The sequence below is a fragment of the Halyomorpha halys genome, unplaced genomic scaffold (genome assembly GCF_000696795.3).
Source record: "Halyomorpha halys isolate HHAL.00 unplaced genomic scaffold, Hhal_1.1 Scaffold626.1, whole genome shotgun sequence".
Lineage (NCBI taxonomy): Eukaryota > Metazoa > Arthropoda > Insecta > Hemiptera > Pentatomidae > Halyomorpha > Halyomorpha halys.
Genome location: NW_027109759.1, coordinates 834,778 through 855,755, shown reverse-complemented (window position 1 = coordinate 855,755; position 20,978 = coordinate 834,778). Strand labels below are relative to the sequence as shown.

The 20,978-nt window shown below is 32.2% G+C and overlaps 1 protein-coding gene across 2 annotated transcripts in view; it reads right to left on the bottom strand.

Annotated features, from left to right (window-relative positions):
- Positions 1-20,978, bottom strand: part of LOC106684894 (protein tiptop) — a 516,666-nt gene that overhangs the window by 53,261 nt on the left and 442,427 nt on the right. Inside the window, exon 1 of one of the 2 annotated variants that reach the window (XM_014427212.2) lies at positions 4,812-4,978. The exons of the other annotated variant lie outside the window; for it this stretch is intronic. Coding sequence (XP_014282698.1) covers positions 4,812-4,854 — 43 coding nt within the window. The 5' untranslated portion in view covers positions 4,855-4,978. Of the gene's footprint in view, positions 1-4,811; positions 4,979-20,978 lie in introns of those variants that run through there. 2 annotated transcript variants of the gene reach the window in all.

The window sequence follows — 20,978 nt, the reverse complement described above, 5'->3', positions numbered from 1 at the left end:
ATAATAAAATTATACAATAATATAAGTGTAATATTTTGTAACAAAGACCAATGGTTGTGCAAGGAGGTGATTTGGTCAAAATTGAGGGTACCCACTTCATTAGCCTGGAGGGCTCCCGAAGCCACACGGCTGACTCACGGCTACAGTAAACATAATGGAATTATCAGCCGGATTCGAACTTGGAACTCGAACACGCATACTCGATCTGTTGAATTATATCACAAATATTTTATTCCAATTTCAGATCCAATTATTAATTTATGGTAAATATATAAATATTTATTACAACAAAGCATGGTTTAGAAAAATGAAACATAGGAATATAAAAAATAATCTACCAAGCAAATATCTTTATTTATCTAATAACAACAGCATATGACAATTACATCCACTTATATCTTCGAACCAACTTTTTTCCATATGTTTTAAGATATTACATTTTTTTCCGAACACCCTAAAAAAAATTATAATAAAAAGTTCTATATAACAGTTAATAATAATATTTGTTCTTAATTATTTTTTACTTCGTCTTTAGGTAGGACTTTTGTTACTTTTGTCATGTATATATGATAAAAAATATATATCTTATATATAATTTTATGGATATATAATATAATTATTTTATAATAGATAATATTTTATAAAACCAAGCCACACCATGGGTTTATGTATAAATAAACGCCAGCCAGACTTGTCAGAAAAATAAAAGAAAAAAATTAACAGATCCACAGTCCAATCAATCAATACTTGCTTATGTTATAATATATAATAATTACTTTTAATTTTTAAATAATTTTCATTTTGTATATGGGTTTCATCATAATTTTAATAGTTATCTTTTTCATTTATACTATAAAATTACATGAAAATTTCACCTTTATTAGAATCATATAGAAGAGGGCTTAAAAATAAAAATAATTATTATCGACCTTACAATATAAATAATTAATAAACCATAAACCGTATACAAAGTAATAAATATAGTAATTACTGACAATGAATTAAAAAAAAAGTGAACATTAGAATTATAAGAAGTGGTGTGATTCTCCGAATCGATTAATTTAAAAAATATGACATACTAATTTTTTTCAGTTTGTTGTTGCACTCATAAATATGTTAATACATATTATTTTTCAGTATTTTCTAATTATTTAAGGCTTCTTATGGTAATTGGATATTAGTAAAATGACTATATAAATAGTATATACGCCTATCTGCAAAAGATACTCAAGATGTAAGTAGAAAACGTATCAACTGGTGAGTTATGTAACGAAGGGGACTGAGTTAGAAGAAAAGTAGCAGGCTAGAGAGGGTCAACTTGATGATTGATGGCTGCAAGTTAACTGGTCAGCACATGTGCGCGCATACACACACACAGACACATACATTGCACGCACTCACACATACACATATTGCGCACAAACATACGAGCCCACTTGGCGCAAATGTTTGCCGGCCACTCAGCCTGGCCATTTGGTCGCGGCATTACCGCACAGCGGGGGTGACGTTATTCTCCATGTCTCCCAGCTCAAGTCATTTATATTTATACAGTCATACAAATTATTTATGACTCTCTCTAACGTCAAATGGAACATATAACTTGAGCTTGAAACGATAAATCCTCAAACATTAATTAATTAATCTAATCTTATACTCGCTACGAACATTACGGTTAACAATTTAAAATTCTAAAACCGGAACTGTACAAAAAAAAAGCTAACACTAAACGGCTCGACACAATTTTAGGTCACTGACAAAGGGCCATGCTGTTCCCTTTTGTACCTAATACACCAATTCTCTTACAGTTCTCCGATGTATATTACTTTACTTAATTGAGAATCGAGAATATTTCGATAATGAATCAGAGTTTAAGGCAATATTAGTAAGAAAGATTAAAAACCGTCTGAAGATACAGGGGATACATAAATAAATGTCACTAGTACTGATAAATCAAGGTATACTACAAGGCTGCTGCCTTTCACCATTCTTATTCGGTATATTCTCGTGCATCGATCCGAGTCAGGGTGAATTGATGTGTGACATATGCACACGAACCATACATAATGCAATTCATTTTCTTAGCATCAACATTTTTATCTTGGAGAGATATATACTTTATTTCAAAAGAGATAATACCTAGATATATTAAGTTTCCAAATAAAAGGCATATTACATGTCGAATTGAAACTGTTTGTCACAAAGACTTTAGAAGGTTAACAGTTGACTGTATATAATGAATTGTATGAAGAGGGTCCGGTTGGTGGTCAAGAAAAGTAGAAAAGCAACGTTTCACCATCCTGACGGCTTCAGAATTTACTGTAATGAATTTTTAATCTTTTACTAAATACGTCCCCTATCCGCCCTAAACAAATACTAATAATGCATTAATTTTGGCTTGAAATATAAACATTATATAATAATGTTTACGAAACTGTTTTTAAAATGATGAAATAATCTCAAATAATGGATTAATAACATTAAATGGTTTTAATCGTACCACGTAGATGATAAACGAAATATAGTTATTGATTCAATGATCATAAATTATTGTTATATTACACCCAAGCAAAAGAAATAAAATTACATTTCTCAAACAATAATTTGTACAGGTTTTCACAAATAACAAATATAATTATTTCTAATAATGTGTAGGACTAAATGAGTATTTTTGAAATAAAAAGGATTAATATAGCATTAAAATCTTGTATTACTTAAAAGATAATATATATCATTTTATATTAATACTTTTTTTTACGACAAATTTATAATATGAATTGAAAATCATACATGCATATATGTTTAAAGCTTTAGATATAGTAAAATAAATTTTAATTTAAAATAACATAATTATAAAATATTTTGAGATCGAGTAGGATCGAGGCTGTCCAGAGTGTGCTGCCAGCTGGCGGCGATATCAGCAACTACATGACAGTAGTCAGTATTAATTTCATTGTTCTATTTGTCTTGGCTATGCCAACGGACGAAATATTTTAACCATTTTTTGATTAAATAGATTATAAATTTGATAAACTGAAAACAAATTTATTTTTACATTTTTTGGGGGGTAACATTAAATGTTTGTTTATTTTTAAATTGCTTACTTTTATGTTTAAATCTTACCTTTTTATTAATTTATGTATTGTTTTAGGCATATTTAATTTCATTAATTTTAAACATTTTCCAAAAGAATACATTAGCATATTTTGACCTAAATTTATGATAAGACAAAACACAATTTTCGAAATGTTTTAAAACAAAACGATGGTAAACAAATGTAAATCACGGGAATAAATAACAACCCCTAATAAGGAAGCTGGGGCAGTAAAGAGAGATGAAGGAAGGGCATAAAGGACGAACAGAAAGGACTTCCAGGACATTGTGGAGTCACTATTTATGGGTTCGACGGACAGTCCGAAAATAATGTCCTGTCAAAGTCGGACGGACTTTCTAAAGAGATCCTGGGGATCCTCATAATTCTCAGCCACGTCTCCAGATGTTATAAGCAATTCCCTTCCTACGTGCTTATAATTTATCATAAGGAGATTTATATTCGTGACATTTTAAATGATAAATAAATAAATCTGAAACGTTTTCTAGCCATCGCGTCTCCTACGTGTAAGAAGATTACGCATGAAGACAAACGGTCCGAGATCTCACACGAAAGAGCGAGAGAGGTGCCGTTTCATAGAAACCATTAATATTGGAAGCTTGACCTCAGAAAGCTGTTTGATCTACGACAGGTGACTTTCTAAAACCGGACCAGGTAAATTCTACAGTTGACTGGAACCTATGCCGTTTGTGATTTTAGGGTTCCTACATAAATATCTTCCCGATTCGACTCGACAGTGACTTTTGTTCGCAACATCATCACGGGCAACCTGTTGAGCCTAAAATTCGGGAACTTCTTTCAGCAACTTTCAATCACTGGGAGGGCTCTATTCGTCACAGTTATTCGGAGAATGCACTTCACATTGTTTCTATTATTTGAAGGAAGTCTACGACTAGAAAAATATTTGATTTTATCATAAAGTGCGCCATACTTAAGTAAAAAATACAAATAAATACATAATTAACTTCAAGCACATATAGAAATTATTCAAAGCTATATCATAAATTGATAAAAAAAAAACGAGAAAGATAAATAAAAACGAACCCTAAATACGGCTTATAAAAATGAATTATACTGTTGAAATCTAATATGGCTCATTTGTTCGACATATTTAATTGTTAATCTAAATTAAAATATCCTCTTATCACAGAATAAATTATAATATTTTTTTTAAATTTTAATAATCCAGTTTTACTTTTCCTAAATCGACAACATAACACAGCATGAACTATTATTAAAAAATTATGTGCTCATGCTTCATCGGTTCGTTCATAGATTTTTTTTTTTTCAAATTGTGAAGAATTGTGTTATGACAATAAAAACTAAATGCGTAATAGAGGATTCAACACGAAGAAAAAAATAGACGGCCCTAGCTGATGAAGCCCCATTGGAAACCCTAGAAAGGTACCTCACAACAATAGTCTTTGACAGACACATAGGAGATTGTACTAATGAACGCCTGTCAGGGCCTCAAGGGTTGACGGTTCCTGTCATCGACTTGAAGGGTAACCGTAGGGAAGGTTATACATAACCTTATCTGTTTATATTAAGGACCATCTTCGAAAGTGAGCGAAGTAAGATCCAAGTAAACACTCGGCAGTAGGCGCAATCGAATATAAAAGCACTGAATAGGAGTTCATCTGATAACACATGCACTAACACGTCCTAAGAGTAAACTAAACTTGATAAGACGTCAACTTACCGAAAAGTTCAATTTTGTTGGTGAGGACCTGAGATTGTGCCATCAATGGGGCATGACCGACACTACACCTGATACAACTATCACTACTGAGCTCGCAGATACTGACTGCGCACAGCGACGATCTTTCCTCGACCAAGGTCTGTCGGCTACTGGGGGGTTGGAACCACCCCTAGCGCCCCCCACCCCGCTCCGCCGCGCTAGGAGGGGGGACACGTGCCGTTCTCTCTGCAAGTGGACTGCTCCGAGTGGACGGGTATCGTCCGTGCCACGGCTAATTAATTGGTAATAATCAAAGGGGGAAGGGTGTAGAAGAATATGCTACCTATTGTGGTTACAATAAAATTATATTCTTCGAGTTAAGTTTTTAAGAGAGTTTAAAAATATTTTTTCTTTTTCTTTTTTATAAAGTGTTATCAACATCGATGTTAATTCCCAATATCTTTGAGTTGATATTATGTGATGTGGCTTAACTTTAACTTTAATCATCTTCTTGCCAAAGAATGAATAAAAAACAAAATGACAGGGTAATAATAAAAAAACAATGAAAATAAAAATAAAAAATTGTAAAAAAAGTTAATATTTGAAATATAATGCATATATAATTTATTTTTCATAAACACAAAAAAATAAATAAATAAATAAAATATACAGTTTTAGGATCTTAAGTGATACGTTATCTCGTATGAATATTTTTGAATTTCTAGCTTGTTCCTTTATAACACACGACCACAAAGGAAAAATTAACGATATCCCTAATTAAAAACAATATTGTAGCCATTAATGTTTAAAATATTATTAAGATTCAAAATGCACAATCATACTTTATCCTCTTAAAAAAATTAGAATCACACTATTAATACAGTAGGATCTCAAGAGAATTAACAAGAGTTATCCCATATTACATAAAATGTTTTGAAAAAAACATTGCTGGGGAGGGGTATCCCCTGTCCCCCTAACAGTGGACTAATCCCCGTTTATCAAAAAATACAACTGTTCATTTAATTGTATTACTATAGTATTTTGTAGATCAGCAAGTATTATTTTTCAATATAATAGAAGTAGGAAAAGAAAAATTTACTTTTTATTTCTCAGGGTTTTAATTTGTATTCCACCTTAATTGTAAAATAAAATATTTTGCAACACAGTGATTATTAAAACATTTCACATATCATAGAGAGATTATTTCGCTTTTCACAAACATTTTTTCTACCCATTTATTGTGATGATCCAATATTTTATTTTTTAATTGGAATTATATTACATAATATAAATGGATTTTATAAACAAAGGAGTCACAATCTTTTCCACATAATGTAAATTATATTTTTTCTTTTATAAAAATTAATCTCAATTTTTCATCGAATTCAGTTCAATATTTAACAAAAATAAAAAATGAAGGACTCTTTTGACGAGGGTAAATATTGAAATGTATTTTTCAGACATAAAAAATATGAACCGGAAAGTCATTTGGGCCGAAAAACTTGACAGTTCAGACAGAAATGATACCCTTACTCACAAAAAGAACTATAATTGCAGCAGACCAATTCTCAAAATAGTGTATAAAGAATATACAAGGATTATACAAGACTGTATAATTATATCTCAACTCTTTTCCACGACTCAGACATTTTTTGTACGTAGCAGAAAAAGACACATTAGTTCCAGAACTGAAATGTAAATAATAGTTTTATTTAATTTAGATTAAGCTAAAATTTCCTTAGATTTCAGTTCAACATTTTTTCGTAAAATGAAATACAGAAATGCGTTTGTAGAATGTATTTGTGAAAAAAAAAATCAAAATTATTTACATTAATATTGCCTTTTTGTTTGTTTTTCTTTTATTTCAAAAAATCCCTGTTTTTGAGTACTTTAATGAAAACTACTTTTCTTACTTAAATTACTAAATTGATGAGTTTGTCATCTTTAATTAGTATGAATTAAAATGGTGACTGTTTCAATACGTTAAAAATTTTTTTTTTCATAAGGATCTTCTTTGATCATTAAAATAATGAACAACACTAAAAAACCTAAAACATCATTTAAAGTATTATAATCCCTATTTTACCCATGGTGGGGGGTCAAGTTTTGTAGGACCACCACAGAAATAAAAGCGACCTCCGATGTTGGATTCGAATCGGCGCCTCTGCAGTGACAAGGCAGTTAAAGTAGGCGCTTGAACTCGCTCGGCATTGAACGGCCCATATGGAGTGCGATTTCGATGTTCCAATGTCTTTCACACATAAGCTTCTCATTCCTCCTAATTTTTGGAAAACTTGCGTTACACTGCCTTATAGATCACAAATAAGACATTGAATTGATAACGACAGATACCAAAACTCTTCACGACTTTTAGGAATCAGAGATGAAACCAATTGAACAATTATAACTAAATTAATGTCCTGTATATTGAATTTCCCAGTTAGCCGAGAGAAGATGGTGTGGCAGACAAGTGGTGGACTACAAGTGGGTGCAGCGCCGCCCTGGCGCTATCTTTCATGTTCTGGTTTTTTCTGTCTTCCTCTCGAGTCCCCTGTACCTCTTCAGTCATCGATCTGGCAGGCCAAAGACATCCTTGGTCTATATCTTAGCGGGTTCCAAATTAGGTTTCAAGGCATCTGGGCGAAGCTGCTTCGTAGATAAATATAGATAGTAGAAATTATATTAGTCTATATTTCTTAAATTACAATAATTTTTTAATTAATATTCTCTGATTGTTTTCGTTTCGTAACGGACATTTAAGGGTAATTGTAGTATTAGCGAACTTAAAATCATTTAATTATTTTAGTGATATACGATATTTAAGTAATAAAAAATAACTTGAATCAATCTTACTGCAATAAAAAATCAGTAAAATCCACTTTATTGTTTTGTTATTAATTAATATCTAACATATTTCTTTAAAAATCTGCTGAGTGTTGGCAAGCATTTAAGAGAATATAAAAACGTTTTACTGAAGTTAATTCATTTACCAATCCTAGAGAGAAGAAATAAAATTATGTTTTATGCTGATCATAAAAAGTGAAAACTAGATCCATTAACTGCGTAGATGAATGAAAAACTACATAAGAAAGATGCAGCTTCCTGCAGAAAACTGAAATTATAAGTTAAGGTAAAGTAGGTATTCTGACACTAAAAATTACTTATCATGGTAGTAATCAATGAGAAGCGACTCGTATTATTAGGTTTTTAGTATAGTGACTGAACAACTAAATTATAACTAAAAAGTAAGAAATAAAGAAATCAAGAGACTATTCAATCGGAAAGTAAATAAGTTTCAGAGACGGAGTCAGCTTAGATCAAACATAAACACCCGTAGTTGGAACAGTATTTGTTCCGAACCTTTAACATCCCTTGTGTATCTGCTGAAGCAATTTGGTATATCTCCCAACACCTCCAACAGTGTTCCTACAAATTCTACAACTACATACCGACAAAGGCACTACATATAAACAAATCCCGACAGGGAGGGCAAATATTGATATAAAAAGTGCTTTTGATTGACTAGAACGTGTTATTAAGCAGGCGATAACTGGGCGATAGCCGGCATTATCTAAACAGGGATGTGTGCCGAAGACATTAGGCCGAGAGCTGATAGGAGAGGTCTCGAGTAAACATCCTGGCTAGCCGCGGGAACGGGGCGGAGGAAGCAATATTTCTGTGAGCCGCCAGGTCACCTCTTGTTTGCCCACTTACAGTTCAAATATACCGCCGTCTTCAGGGCAACTCTTTTTTGTACTTGCTCGTCGGCTCGTCACATCTTGGTAGTCTTCTTTTTGGCTCAGTCGTATTGCACGTACAAGTGCTCCCGGTGGGCCACAAGTCTTCCAACAGGAATGTTTACTAGCCTTTAAAGATATAGGTAAATATTACAGGAAACGTATGTAACTTAAAAGCTTTGAATGAGATATTGACACTTTTTTGATGTCTTCAATAAAGCTGTCGTACAGGCTCGAGATTGCATTAAGATTAAAGGGTATGTAAATACTTATAGATTGAATAAAGCAAACTCCGGTTGTGCAAGGAGGTGATTTGGTCAGAATCACAAAATCAGAAGATTCATTTTAATAGTTTGAATATTAGAGCTTTTCATGGATACTAAATTTGAAACGCCACGCTTATGTATTTTTAAATTCAAATTAATAATAATACTGTTGCTAGACGTATAAAAATATAGGCTTGTATTACAGAAAACGTATTTGAATTTTAAGCATTAAATGAGGTATTGGCACTTTCTTTATGTCTTCGATAATGCTCCTAAGTGCTGGATATAGCTTTCCGTTCGACTAGAGGTCGAACCTATTGCATATTACTAGTTGCATTCGCCTGGTTTAAATATTTAGTGGCCCAAATCTAAGGGGTAAATATTTTACCAGGTCGCATATATAACTCTAGAGGGCATGTAAATAGCGATAAATTGAACAAAATCCCGAATTTTGAGCTCAGCCGTGGTAAAGGAGTAACGTTTTTTTACTAGTATTCATACTCAATAGAGCTCCATTAATGCTCCACTACTTTCAATAATAAAAATACAGCCAAATAAATAATTTAAAAAAAAATCTTGGAATAATAAAAATAATTAATTAGAATTCATATTTATTTTATAAAAGGTTTAATAAGTAACTTAAAAATTATGTTTATTATTTTTTATTACAAATTTTCAGTAGAAAGTATGCCCGTAATGAATTTTTTTTTATTTAAATTTTTCAACTGAATTACAAGCATTTTCCCAAATTAGTGAATTGCCCATATTCAATTAACTACAGCACTACTTCCGATGAAACTGTAGATTAGGGGTGACCTTTCGTCAGTACTTAAATGAAAATGATTTTCACAACTTGAATAAACTCTACAAGATTAAAAGAAAGTGAATTTATTAAAATATTGTAATTTCCAATCTTATATATATATATATACTTTATAGTTAGTTTATATATATTTTATATTTTAGGAAGATAGTCCGGGTGGCGGTCAAAAAAGGAATCAAAATAGTAATAGATTACTGCTAACCACTGTTTCGTTCCACTTTGCAGGTCTACGTCAGGGTTAAATCAAAAAACAAGATTGAAACATTGTAGAATTGAAAAAAAAAAAAATCAAAACAATTGTTATATTTATAAAGTATACAAAAAAGAATTAATAATAAACCTTGCAAAGTGGGGTGAAACGTTGGTTTACAATAAATAGTTTTTTTTACTATGGTACCTTTATTGACCACGGTTCGGACCATGAAAAGTATATGAAGTATATAAAAGAAATAATAATAACAATATAAGGAAGTATATATATGTAGTTGGACTGGAAACAAGTTACGAATAAATATAATTAGGTGGGATAAAAATTCTAAATACAGATCTAGACTAATAAATTGTAGATTTATTACCCATTAAAAATAGTTATAATTATGGTAAAGAGGTTGATTTAAAAGGTAAAGGGGATAGGTGAAGTAAATATGGCATAGTTGAGGTATAGTACTAGAGATACATAACTGCAAAAGAGATATATTAAGAGAATTAATAAAAATAAACAATAAACATAGGGGGTCAGATTAAAACAGAGCGGACGACTTAGGAAAGGGCCATCCCGGTAGAAAATGTCCCAATTTCTTATGTTAACCTTATAGAAACGTTGGTTAACAATAAATAGTTTTTTTTTTCTATTTTGATACTTTTATTCATCGCCACCCGGACTATCTTCCTATACTCTACTTCATACGGTCAACTTTCTTCTTCCAATATATACTTTATAATTTATAATTATACTTTTTTTTCTGCTTATCTTTAGGCACCAAAATCTTTATTTTTATTTTTATCACCATAAAAGAATAAAAATTAAATTTAAGCGTTCAAAGCTAGTTGAGGAAGTATAAGATATAACACCAACCGATATATTTTTCCAATAAATTGAAACGTCCTGTCAGCAATAAACTGATGTTTATCGTCAAGCCACACATCGATCCGTTGTGTAGGATTCACGTTAGGAAGGCTGAGCACAAGGCACGTTACCGATAGGACTTATCGACCATATAAAGCACGGTGAAATAATTACATCGAAGAGCCATCAAGATGAGGAGGGCATGGTATGCATAAACAGGAGCGGACATGGCGAGTACGGAGGCAGTTTGGAGATGGCAGACCAATAAACATCTGCAGGTCGCAGACTGATGTTGAGGACCGTTCTGCAGTTGTTGGTAAACATCGCTGCAGAGGAATGTGCTCCCTGCACGCAGGTTCTATACTGTCTATATTGTCTTCTCAGCTTTATATGGTATAGCTTTCTCAAGCGCATTCACCAATGGAATCTTCTAGAAGATTTACTTTTTGCTTCTCTCTTCGTATTGAATTGGAAATTTATTGAAGACTATAAAGGTATAATTTTGTATGTACACGTAAAAGTATAATTTCTGATGTACAATTAAAAAAACAAGATTAAATTAGATTTTAAATTTCATAATGATGTTGCAGTAAGGAATGGTCGGGTAGCCACGGTCTCATAAGATAAAAACAAATAAAATATACAATCAACATGATTTTAATCAACAACAATCTCAAATAAAAAAATAGGCAAATACGTATACTTATTTATTCCACTTAATAACTTCCAAGAAAGTCAGGGAAGACCCGACCATCCCTTAATAAATTCATGGCTTGACCAATAGCAGAATTCGAAATTTACCCCAGATTCATTGACTTGGTTAAGAATTTGAAATATAGGAAAAAAACAAAACAGAAAAACTAGCCATATTGAAAACTTAGTTTGGAATGACACTTATGTTAATTATTTTCTGCCTGGAATCCATTGCTATGATAGAAAAACTTGAAATAAATCAATACAATAATAATACATATAAAACGGTCATTGAAGTCTGCAATTTATTAGTATCAAAATTTCAAACCAGCAGTTTTATGTTTTATTTTCCTAAACATATCTTAAACAAATGTAAAAGAAGAACCAACCCTCAATCAATCCGGACAGGCTGGAATTTACGAACGAACCTGGAGACAGGCGGCTCGGGGCCAAACAGAACTGGAAAGGAACTCCAAAGGATTTATAGCCAGGATTCAATTTTTATTTTTTTATACGAACAGGTTGAAATATCGGCAGAGAGGACATCTTCATCCCGATCCATCTGATAAAGCCGAGTCACCGCTGTAGCGTTCCGCCATTCCTCAAGATCAAGGGTTGGAACCTACGATTTGTTATCAATGACATGTTTGGTGTAATTGCCAAATGTCACTCAGTAATTAGTAACACTTGCCATCATCGAACGTAGTTTTCATATGCGATTGTTAAGCCAGTGAATTCTGTAGTAATGCCGTTATAGTATTAACTGACGAAATATAAATTTTGAATTTTAGTCAATAGTCTATATATAAAGAATAAATGAAAATAATGTTAGGTTGCCAAGAAGGAACTGGACATTTCACGCTACCTACTTAACGCGCACAGGGAATGTGGGACAGTAGACCCTTTAAATTCCAACATAGGTTCCCATCCCTTCCATTTATACTCAAAGGTAGTACTGGGATAAAGTTAACATTACCCCAGATTTTTAACATTTTGTTTAACGTTAAATTAACAATACTTTTGATTTTGACCTAAATATTTTTGAGACCTGATCTAACCCTCTTGGTGGCTCTACACGTTTGCCATACTATGGGTGTATGGGGTTTTGGATTGGCTGGTACAAGTTCAAGTTTGGTCTTTGGGGTCAAATCAAAAGGCGTGCTGCATTCACTTGTTTGAGTTCAATTAACATTGTTTCAGAACTGCCAACAAATAAATATTTTTCCTTTTCGTGTTTTAATGAACCGAAGAACTTCACCAATCTTTGGATTTAGAAATTAACTCTTGTATAAGATTGCATATTTTAAAATTTTATCGATTGAGTAGAGTACGTTAATTTAGATCTTGTTAATTATCTTTAGCGGTTTATTTTTTTAATATACTAACATAGCACTAATATACTAACATAAAAACATTTTATATGAAGGTAATTAAATTAAAAAGTTTCTGATAAAAATTCAAGAACAAGGGTTGAATTTATAGGTTATGCAATAAAATTTCTTAAAATTGTTATCACCTACTTCGCTGATATTAACGTTTCCTTTCATTATAACATAAATCAAATGTAATAGCCGACAAAAGTTTTATAAAAAGACTTGTGTGTTCTCTTGGGAATATCAACATTTATTGTTTCCGTTGTTTACCAAACATTTTTTGAGTTTCGTATTCGCGGAAAATGGCAAACGTGTAGATCTAGCACTACATTGCAGTTATTTGTCATACTTGGAATTAAATGAAAAATAGTTTAGTATTCTGGGACTAGGTCCTTTAGAACAATTACAAAGGTAATTTTAATTTTATAATAACATTTACTGGCCAAAAACAACAACAGTTTGGCCACACTAAATTATAACTTATATACAGCGAAGAAAAAATCAAGTAATTAAAAATCTAATTGACTAAAAAAAAAATAAAACAATAAGGTAATCAATTAATATCTCTAATATTATAATAATGGATTAGATTGGTGAAGTAAAAGGTATCTAAATATAAGGGTTTTAAACGAGGGAAGGGTTGATACATGACGTATGTTACAGAGAATGGAGTTCCAGAGATATGCAGCTCGGGGGAAAAAACAATTTATCAAACGCAGTAGTTCGGTGAGGTGGAATGAAGATGAACTAATTGAAAATTATCTATATCTCCTATATTTATTTTACACCCCTTCAAGAACTCTTGATCAGTATGGAAAACCACAATAAATTATCCATTTATAGGTATTTAAAATTGTTTTACAGACAGAATAAAGAAAGTAATGTCCATTGGCACTCCAAAGACTGGAATGTGGCAAGATTCTGAGATCAATGTCAAGAATAAATAATTATAAATATATAATTCTCATATGATGAAATGAATTCAAATCAACTATATTGGTCATGAGTATAGTTTCATCAAAATCGAGGCATCATTTACTTTAGTAAGTACAAAAATGTGTAATTTTTACTGGGTAATTTCATAAAAATTAATATTTTTCCTTTTTAATAAGCATTTGGGTTAGTAAATTTTTGTTTTAGTTCATGATATTTTTAATTCTATTTTGAATCATTCGGGATAGGATTAAAAAAATGCTAAGAAGGGTAGAATGTCAAAAGGAATAAAAAGTTGAATGAGAAAATAATATAAACATTAAAAAAAAAAAGAATATTAACACTTATATAAATATTTCCTATTTGTGCTTATATACATATAATAATTTTGTGATTCTTATAGAATCGGATACTGATTCGAGATGTGTTGTAGTAACCAGTTTATTTTTTTAACATCACTACATTGCAGCCGTGTATATGAAATTTTTAAAAGGCAAATAAAGACTAAAAAATACCTCCCGATAAATTAGTTGAATTCGTATGAAAATTCGAGCATGTGTCAGAGCCGTTACGGTAAGAGAGAGCACACTGTCTTCCGTTTCTCTGAATTTAATATTTATATTCCTTAATCCTTGAAATGAAAAAAAAGACTAAACATTTCTTCAAGTTCGATTTTATAGAGAATTCTCTATTCGCAAGATTTCTTCTATCTTGCCTACCTGGAGTCTGCATTGAAAGGACCAGCCAAGAACATCCGAAGAGATAGCGCCGGAGGAGTGTGGAAAGGCCGGTAATGGCGAGCAGATGTGCCATTCTCAATGGAAAAAATGGCCGTGACGCCACTGGCAGATGTGACATAACTCAGTCAAAGTTGACAGGCGACTGCCTCGGCCCATTAGTGTTATTAATTACCTTCAGCCCTCTTTATATATAGTAAGCCACTATCGACTCTGGCTATCGATACTGGTTTCGATACTCTTTGGCGGCGCCTTAGGGGTTGAGCGGTCACATGAGCTCCCGTGACGTACTGTGCCGTGGCAGATGTGACATAACTCACTCAAACCTGACAGCAGGGCCATTAACATTATTAACTATTTCCAGCTCCAAGGTTATATATAAAACGCGTTGTATATCGACAATTCCGTCGATTTTCTATAGAGGTCCCTCAAGCTCGAATTCCTAACGCTTCTGATTAAAAATAGGACATAGCTTTTGTAAATTTTAGTAATAATTGTAGTTTTAATTAATATTATCTTTTATTTAATTTTTTAAATATTACACCATCAAATGGTCTAAAAAAATGCAAATAAGCACTTAAACAGTTTGTTTTCTGTTATCAGTTGACAGAAATGTTCCCAAACTAGAAACATTAATTAATATGAAAAAAATATAATGATTCCACGCTACCAACGAGGGAATAACCATAAATTTATTCAATGTGATGATGAAAAAACCCTGCACTTAGGCGTTACCAGCCTTCAGAGAACATGAAGAACTATTTATGTTTTCCTAAAATTAATTAAAAATGATATTTATACATAGTACCTTTAGCATACCAATGCTCACGATAATTTTTGATTTATAACTTCAAATATTCAATATACTACAGAAAAAAAATATTACATTTTAATCTCTTCTAATAAAATGTAAACTGGTTCACAATCTTGATTTTGGTTTATATTATTAATTTTTTTTGTCTGCGATTCCCCAAAAACTGATTTGTATTTCATTTTTCTATATTATTTATTTCTTTTTGTAATCTATTTATTTATTTTAAATGTATTAATTTTAATTTATTTATTTTGTTTTAACATTATTACAACTATTTATACGGGCTGGGGCGAGGGTCCCAGAACGCTTGACTCAGAAGGTTGTGGGTTCGATTCCCATCTGGGCGGGCCAATATTTATTTCGAGGTGGCCCCGAGAAATGAACCTTGACATTCCCATTCTGGGGTTGTATAGGTCCTCAATGGAGGACTTGAGCCAAAAAAAAAATATATTTATATTTTATTTTAATTTATTCTTACATTTTCATTTATTCATGACTTCGTTTTCTTCTATTTATTTATTTTTTTAAAGCGTGTAGAAGTATTAACATTTGACGATTCCATAAATTTAGTATTTGTGACGAATCACCGGAAAAGAGGAATATGAGATGTAGGAGAGTGGTATATACAAAGAGGATAAAATGTATTCGGTTAAGAACAAAACAAAAATTAATAAAATGATTTATTGTATTGTTGTGACTCGTCTGATTGATTAGGAAACTGTGTGTTAGAGGAACCCACTAAATTTGGGCAGCATGGTTTATGGTTAAATAAAGCATTTCTCCCGATTTTTTAAAAAAAAATTAGTAGGCATATTTCCAAATGTTTCACGTTGAACGGGGACCCATTGCATTAATAATGAAAATGGTATACATTTTCAGCGACTATTAGCTGTTATTCAATTGATGGAATTCAGTCGGCATTATAAACGATAATGATTAACCACAATTCACCCCCTTCCTACAACCAGACAAACAGACCGCTGTACATCAAGCCGAAGGCGACCATTCAGATATCCTGAGGCGGACTATCGGGGATGGGGAAGGACACTATAAGACCCCGAGACCCTGATATACTGCGGAGTCCTCTGCCTAGCCTAATGGGTTTTATTTACTCGTAAAGCTTTATGTCGTTCGGACAACACCTAACTGAGACACTGTATACCCTAGGGGACATAAAGCCGCTTCCATCAGCCGAAGAATAAAAGAAAAAGGAATAGGAGTGGAGGAAATGGACTAATAAAGAAGGAAGAGGACACGACACAGAGTGACTATCAGGGATTAGTATTCACCGTCCAGCGAGGTATAAAAGTTTATTGCTCTCATAGCGGCATGCTAATGCCTTCGCTAGTGATCCGTTCATTATATACCTACCGTTCTCTGCTCTTTTTATATATACCCATCATGTGAAATGAGCCCTCTCATTATTGCGTTATGAAACAGATCTTCCAGTCTGCGAGGTTGATATAACGAAATCATTTGGTCATTTTATATAATGAAAGCTATTTGACAAATAAGATATCCCTGCAGTTGTACAAAACAATATAGTTACCATATACGACTATTACAAAGGATTTGATGACCGATTTTCAAACCAAGATATTATAAAAAACAAACTTTTTTCTGGAATGTTAATGATATATATTTTTGAGGATCAGTCAATAATAAAACAGCTTCTTGTACTATGAAGGAGATGGTTGAGAGTGCGGACAAAAAAGGAAAAAAAAATATTTTCATCTATTTATCTGTGGACGTTTATCCCCACTTGGCCGGGCTTCTTAACAGAAAAGTAGGCTTAAAAAAAAGTAATAATATTATAATAAAGTAATGTACAACAATAAGTATAAGTATGTAGAGGTGATTCAAAGGAAACAGGAGACGTAATAACATTAAAAATAGAAAAGTAGACATAAGATAAATAAATACAAAAATTGTACACACCAAGAGACGGTAAATTAAGTAAATAAGATGAGAATAAATAAAAGTAAAAAAAATACATAAATTGATAATAAATCAGAACGAAGTGCATGTGGTGTTTTACGTTTTCTTTGTGGTACTTCTATATTTTTTTTAATAGTTTTCCGTCTTTTATTATGTGCTTTTTTTTTTTTTTTTTTTTATTCCTCTATTTACACTATGTTAATTCTTTTTTATATACAGTTATATAATTTTAATACCACCTTAGTTTACTTTGTTACCTTACACTGTGAACATATTTATAGATGTTTTGTATCTTTTTTAGCCCTGATGAAGTTCTGCAGAATACAAACGTCGTAAATAAATAACTTAAAACTCTCTCTCTCTTTCTCTCTCTCCTCCCCCTCTCCCTCTCCCTCCCTCCCTCTCTCTCACTCACTCACTCACTCACTTACTCACTCACTCACTCATTCCCCAAATGTTTCCTGACATTTTGTAATTAATTCATTAGACCCTTAATATGAAATATATTCCTGATTTGTTTTTTTAAGACCTCCCTTAGTTTTGCCAGCCATTTATTCCGATTCTTTGGTTGGTTGATAAGTTCAAGACAAAAAACATGAGGTTCATCCTCAGATCCGTGAAAAAAACACATTTTAGAAAATTAAGTAAAAAATATAAAGATATTATTATAAAACCTTATCTAACTGATAACATGAAAATAAACGTACGAAAATTGTAAACAGTTATGTGTAGTACATGTATGAAAACATATCTCGTTACAAGAATAGAAGGAGTTCAACTCAACAATTATATTCTTGTTAGTACGAAATCAGACAAGGATTAAGATTAAGTTCTTCATGATTTCACTAATACCTTTTGGTGCTAAATTACCCAATTGGTAAATTTGATATTGCGAATTGTTGTAGTTCTGGAATGTGACAAACTAAGGTAGCATCTCTTATCTGATGATAAGAGGAGAAGATAATAGCCTATTTAAGTAGTTTTGATTCTTTGACATTTAAATTTAATTACTGCGGAATATTAATTATTTCATCTACAATGTATTCTTGTAGGACTAGACATCATGAAACTCCTAATAAGATTTCAGCACATGTTAATAAATTCAATTTTCACACACCGGCTTCCGGACTGCTTTACTAACATCCATAGAGGACACCACTCCGACGGTAATCCAAGCGTCTCCTACTATCGCATAAATACGATCTCCCTCCCCAAGGTCGGGGGGAGCTGGCCCGAGAAGGACAACCGAACTGAGTGACAAAAAGGATTAAGGATGAAGCCGGGAGCTGAATGTTGTAAAAAAAATATTTTATAGCGGGACAGGAGCGGGAGAAGTATGGCGGCCTTAGGGGTGGTGGGGTTATAATATGCCCCATGCCCTGATTTATTGCCCTATAAAGTATTATAATTAAAGGAGGGTGTCACTCGGCTGCCATATCTATAAATCTAGCCTCCTTGCCGACCCTACTAAATCAACTAGCCACCACCTCTCTTCGGGCCCTTCTTTCATCTCTAGGGGGTGCTATGCTATGCTGTACTGCCCCCTCTGTAGGCAATTTATTTAGCTGCCTCTTCAGCTAGAGGTCGCGAGCGAATGAAAGATCAGTCTGAGGAACGTCCTTCGAAGATGGGAACAAGTCAGCTGAACTGAGCGACAAGATTCCTCGACAACCGTACTTCCAACACAGAATTGGATTCTTTCAATAAACTAAAAATATAAGATAACATGATTCTCTAGACTTATGAATTCTAAAAAACAAACCACAAGTTAAAAAAGAAAACAATATCTTGTTTGTCTATCCCTTGGAATGTTCAATATGACTTTAATATAATATACTTCATACGGCACTAGCAGTGGTCCACATTTCACCCATATTAAATTGTCCTGCTTCATACATGGCAACATGGGCATCTGTATAATATTAACTAGATCATTTGCAAAATTCACTTGGGAAAACAAAACACCATTAAATAAAAATTGACAGCCAGAAAGTTGCTTCGATTTGATCAAAAATGCTTCCCTTAATAGAAAATATAATATATATAGCAACGGATCAAACAGGTTTAATGCAATTATTGCATGTTTTATTCCTCCTTTAACAGGGGAATCAAATGTAACCTATTTTTTATGTACGTAGTTCGTTCAAGTTTTTACTGTTCGTATAGCTCATGTGTATATTTTGCTATATTTTAGGATTTTGTTTTTATTATGTCAATATATTTTGATCCATAAAATAGATTTTATTTTTATTAAGGTGTGATAGAATATTGCCTTACTTCGTAAGTTGAGTCTCCAGAAGATATGACAGCTTATAGTATCCTGTTGTCAGTTCAGGGTCTAAGTATAGACTTAAATAGCGAACATTTTTTTTTAAGTCATCAATAGTGGATATGAGTTAAAACTGATAGAAGTTCAGCTCTAGATATTGCCACTTAAAATTCGTTAGTTCTTACACTTTCTCCAAGAGTATAATAATTAAATTTAAATCGTATATTTAATTTAATTAAAAATGAGAATTAAGAATTTAATTTAATTAGAATTAAATTCGCTTCTAGATTTTAATTACTACAACACCTATTTGACAAACGATTTAAACGTCCTATTTACTACAAAAAAACTCTTACATTATGATAATCAGACCTATTTGGACTTACGGAATTGAGCTTTCGGGTTCTAAGAAACCATCAAATTTCTCCCGTATCCAATCCTTGAAATACAAAATATTCCATAAAACCCTTAATTCTCTTCATTATGTCACAAATAAACTCATCCATAAAGACCTCAATATCCCATTCATTGCTGATTTGACCCGAAATGGATATCTCTACTTCCATTCCAACGTCCTTGTTCACCAAACCGATCAGTCCTTAAACTCTCATCCTTGACAATCCCTGATAATCCTCTAAAGCGCATAAAAAGAAGATGGCCACGGGATCTTCTAATTTAATGCAATGATTGAAGTCCTATCATTGGATGGTTCCTTTCCAAGATTATCATGTGTTTTGAAACATTTATCACATTTGCTTATTGTATTTTTTTTATAATTTGTAGAATTCAATAAATAAAAACAAAAATAAATTAAATAAAATAAAAATATGCTATTAGAGATGTGTTTCCTTTTATATATCTATCAATATAGCTAAATCAAAACGAAAAATTAAAGTTGCACCTTAAAGAAAAAAATCAATTTTTCAGAGATGTGTAAACAAATAAAATAAAATAACTTTTCATTTTATTCATGTTTACATCTTTATCCTTTTTTTTTTTGTTTCTTCACTTCTTACCATTACATTATTTACAATTTTAAATTTAATGTTTTAGTCTTTCATTACTTCTATATATATATATTTTTTTTAATAATTTATTTATTGGTATTTACAACTGTATACACATATATACAACAAGTAAATTTGCTATAGGTGGCATAGTAACATGATAAAAGGATGTGGAGAATCTACCCACTGATAAGACTCCAATAACATTTCTAGAGGAAAAGATCTCGAGCCATCTTCTTTTCAGACGCCTAGGAGGATTATTAGGTAATGAAGGAGAAGCCAGGTTAGAAACAAGTGGATTTCGGTGGTTGAGAAGTTTATTATGGAAGGAACGGTATCTGGTTCTGGCCAAATCGGCAACATATTGAGGTCCTGATGGATGACTTGATTTGTGACAAAGTAAGGAGCATTAAAGATTTTACGAAGGATTTTAGACTGTAAGGATTGGATTCTGGAGGAATTTGATGGTTTAGTGGAGCCCCAAAGCTCAACTCTGTCCAGATAGACTTCTATATTTAAAAATAAAAATCTG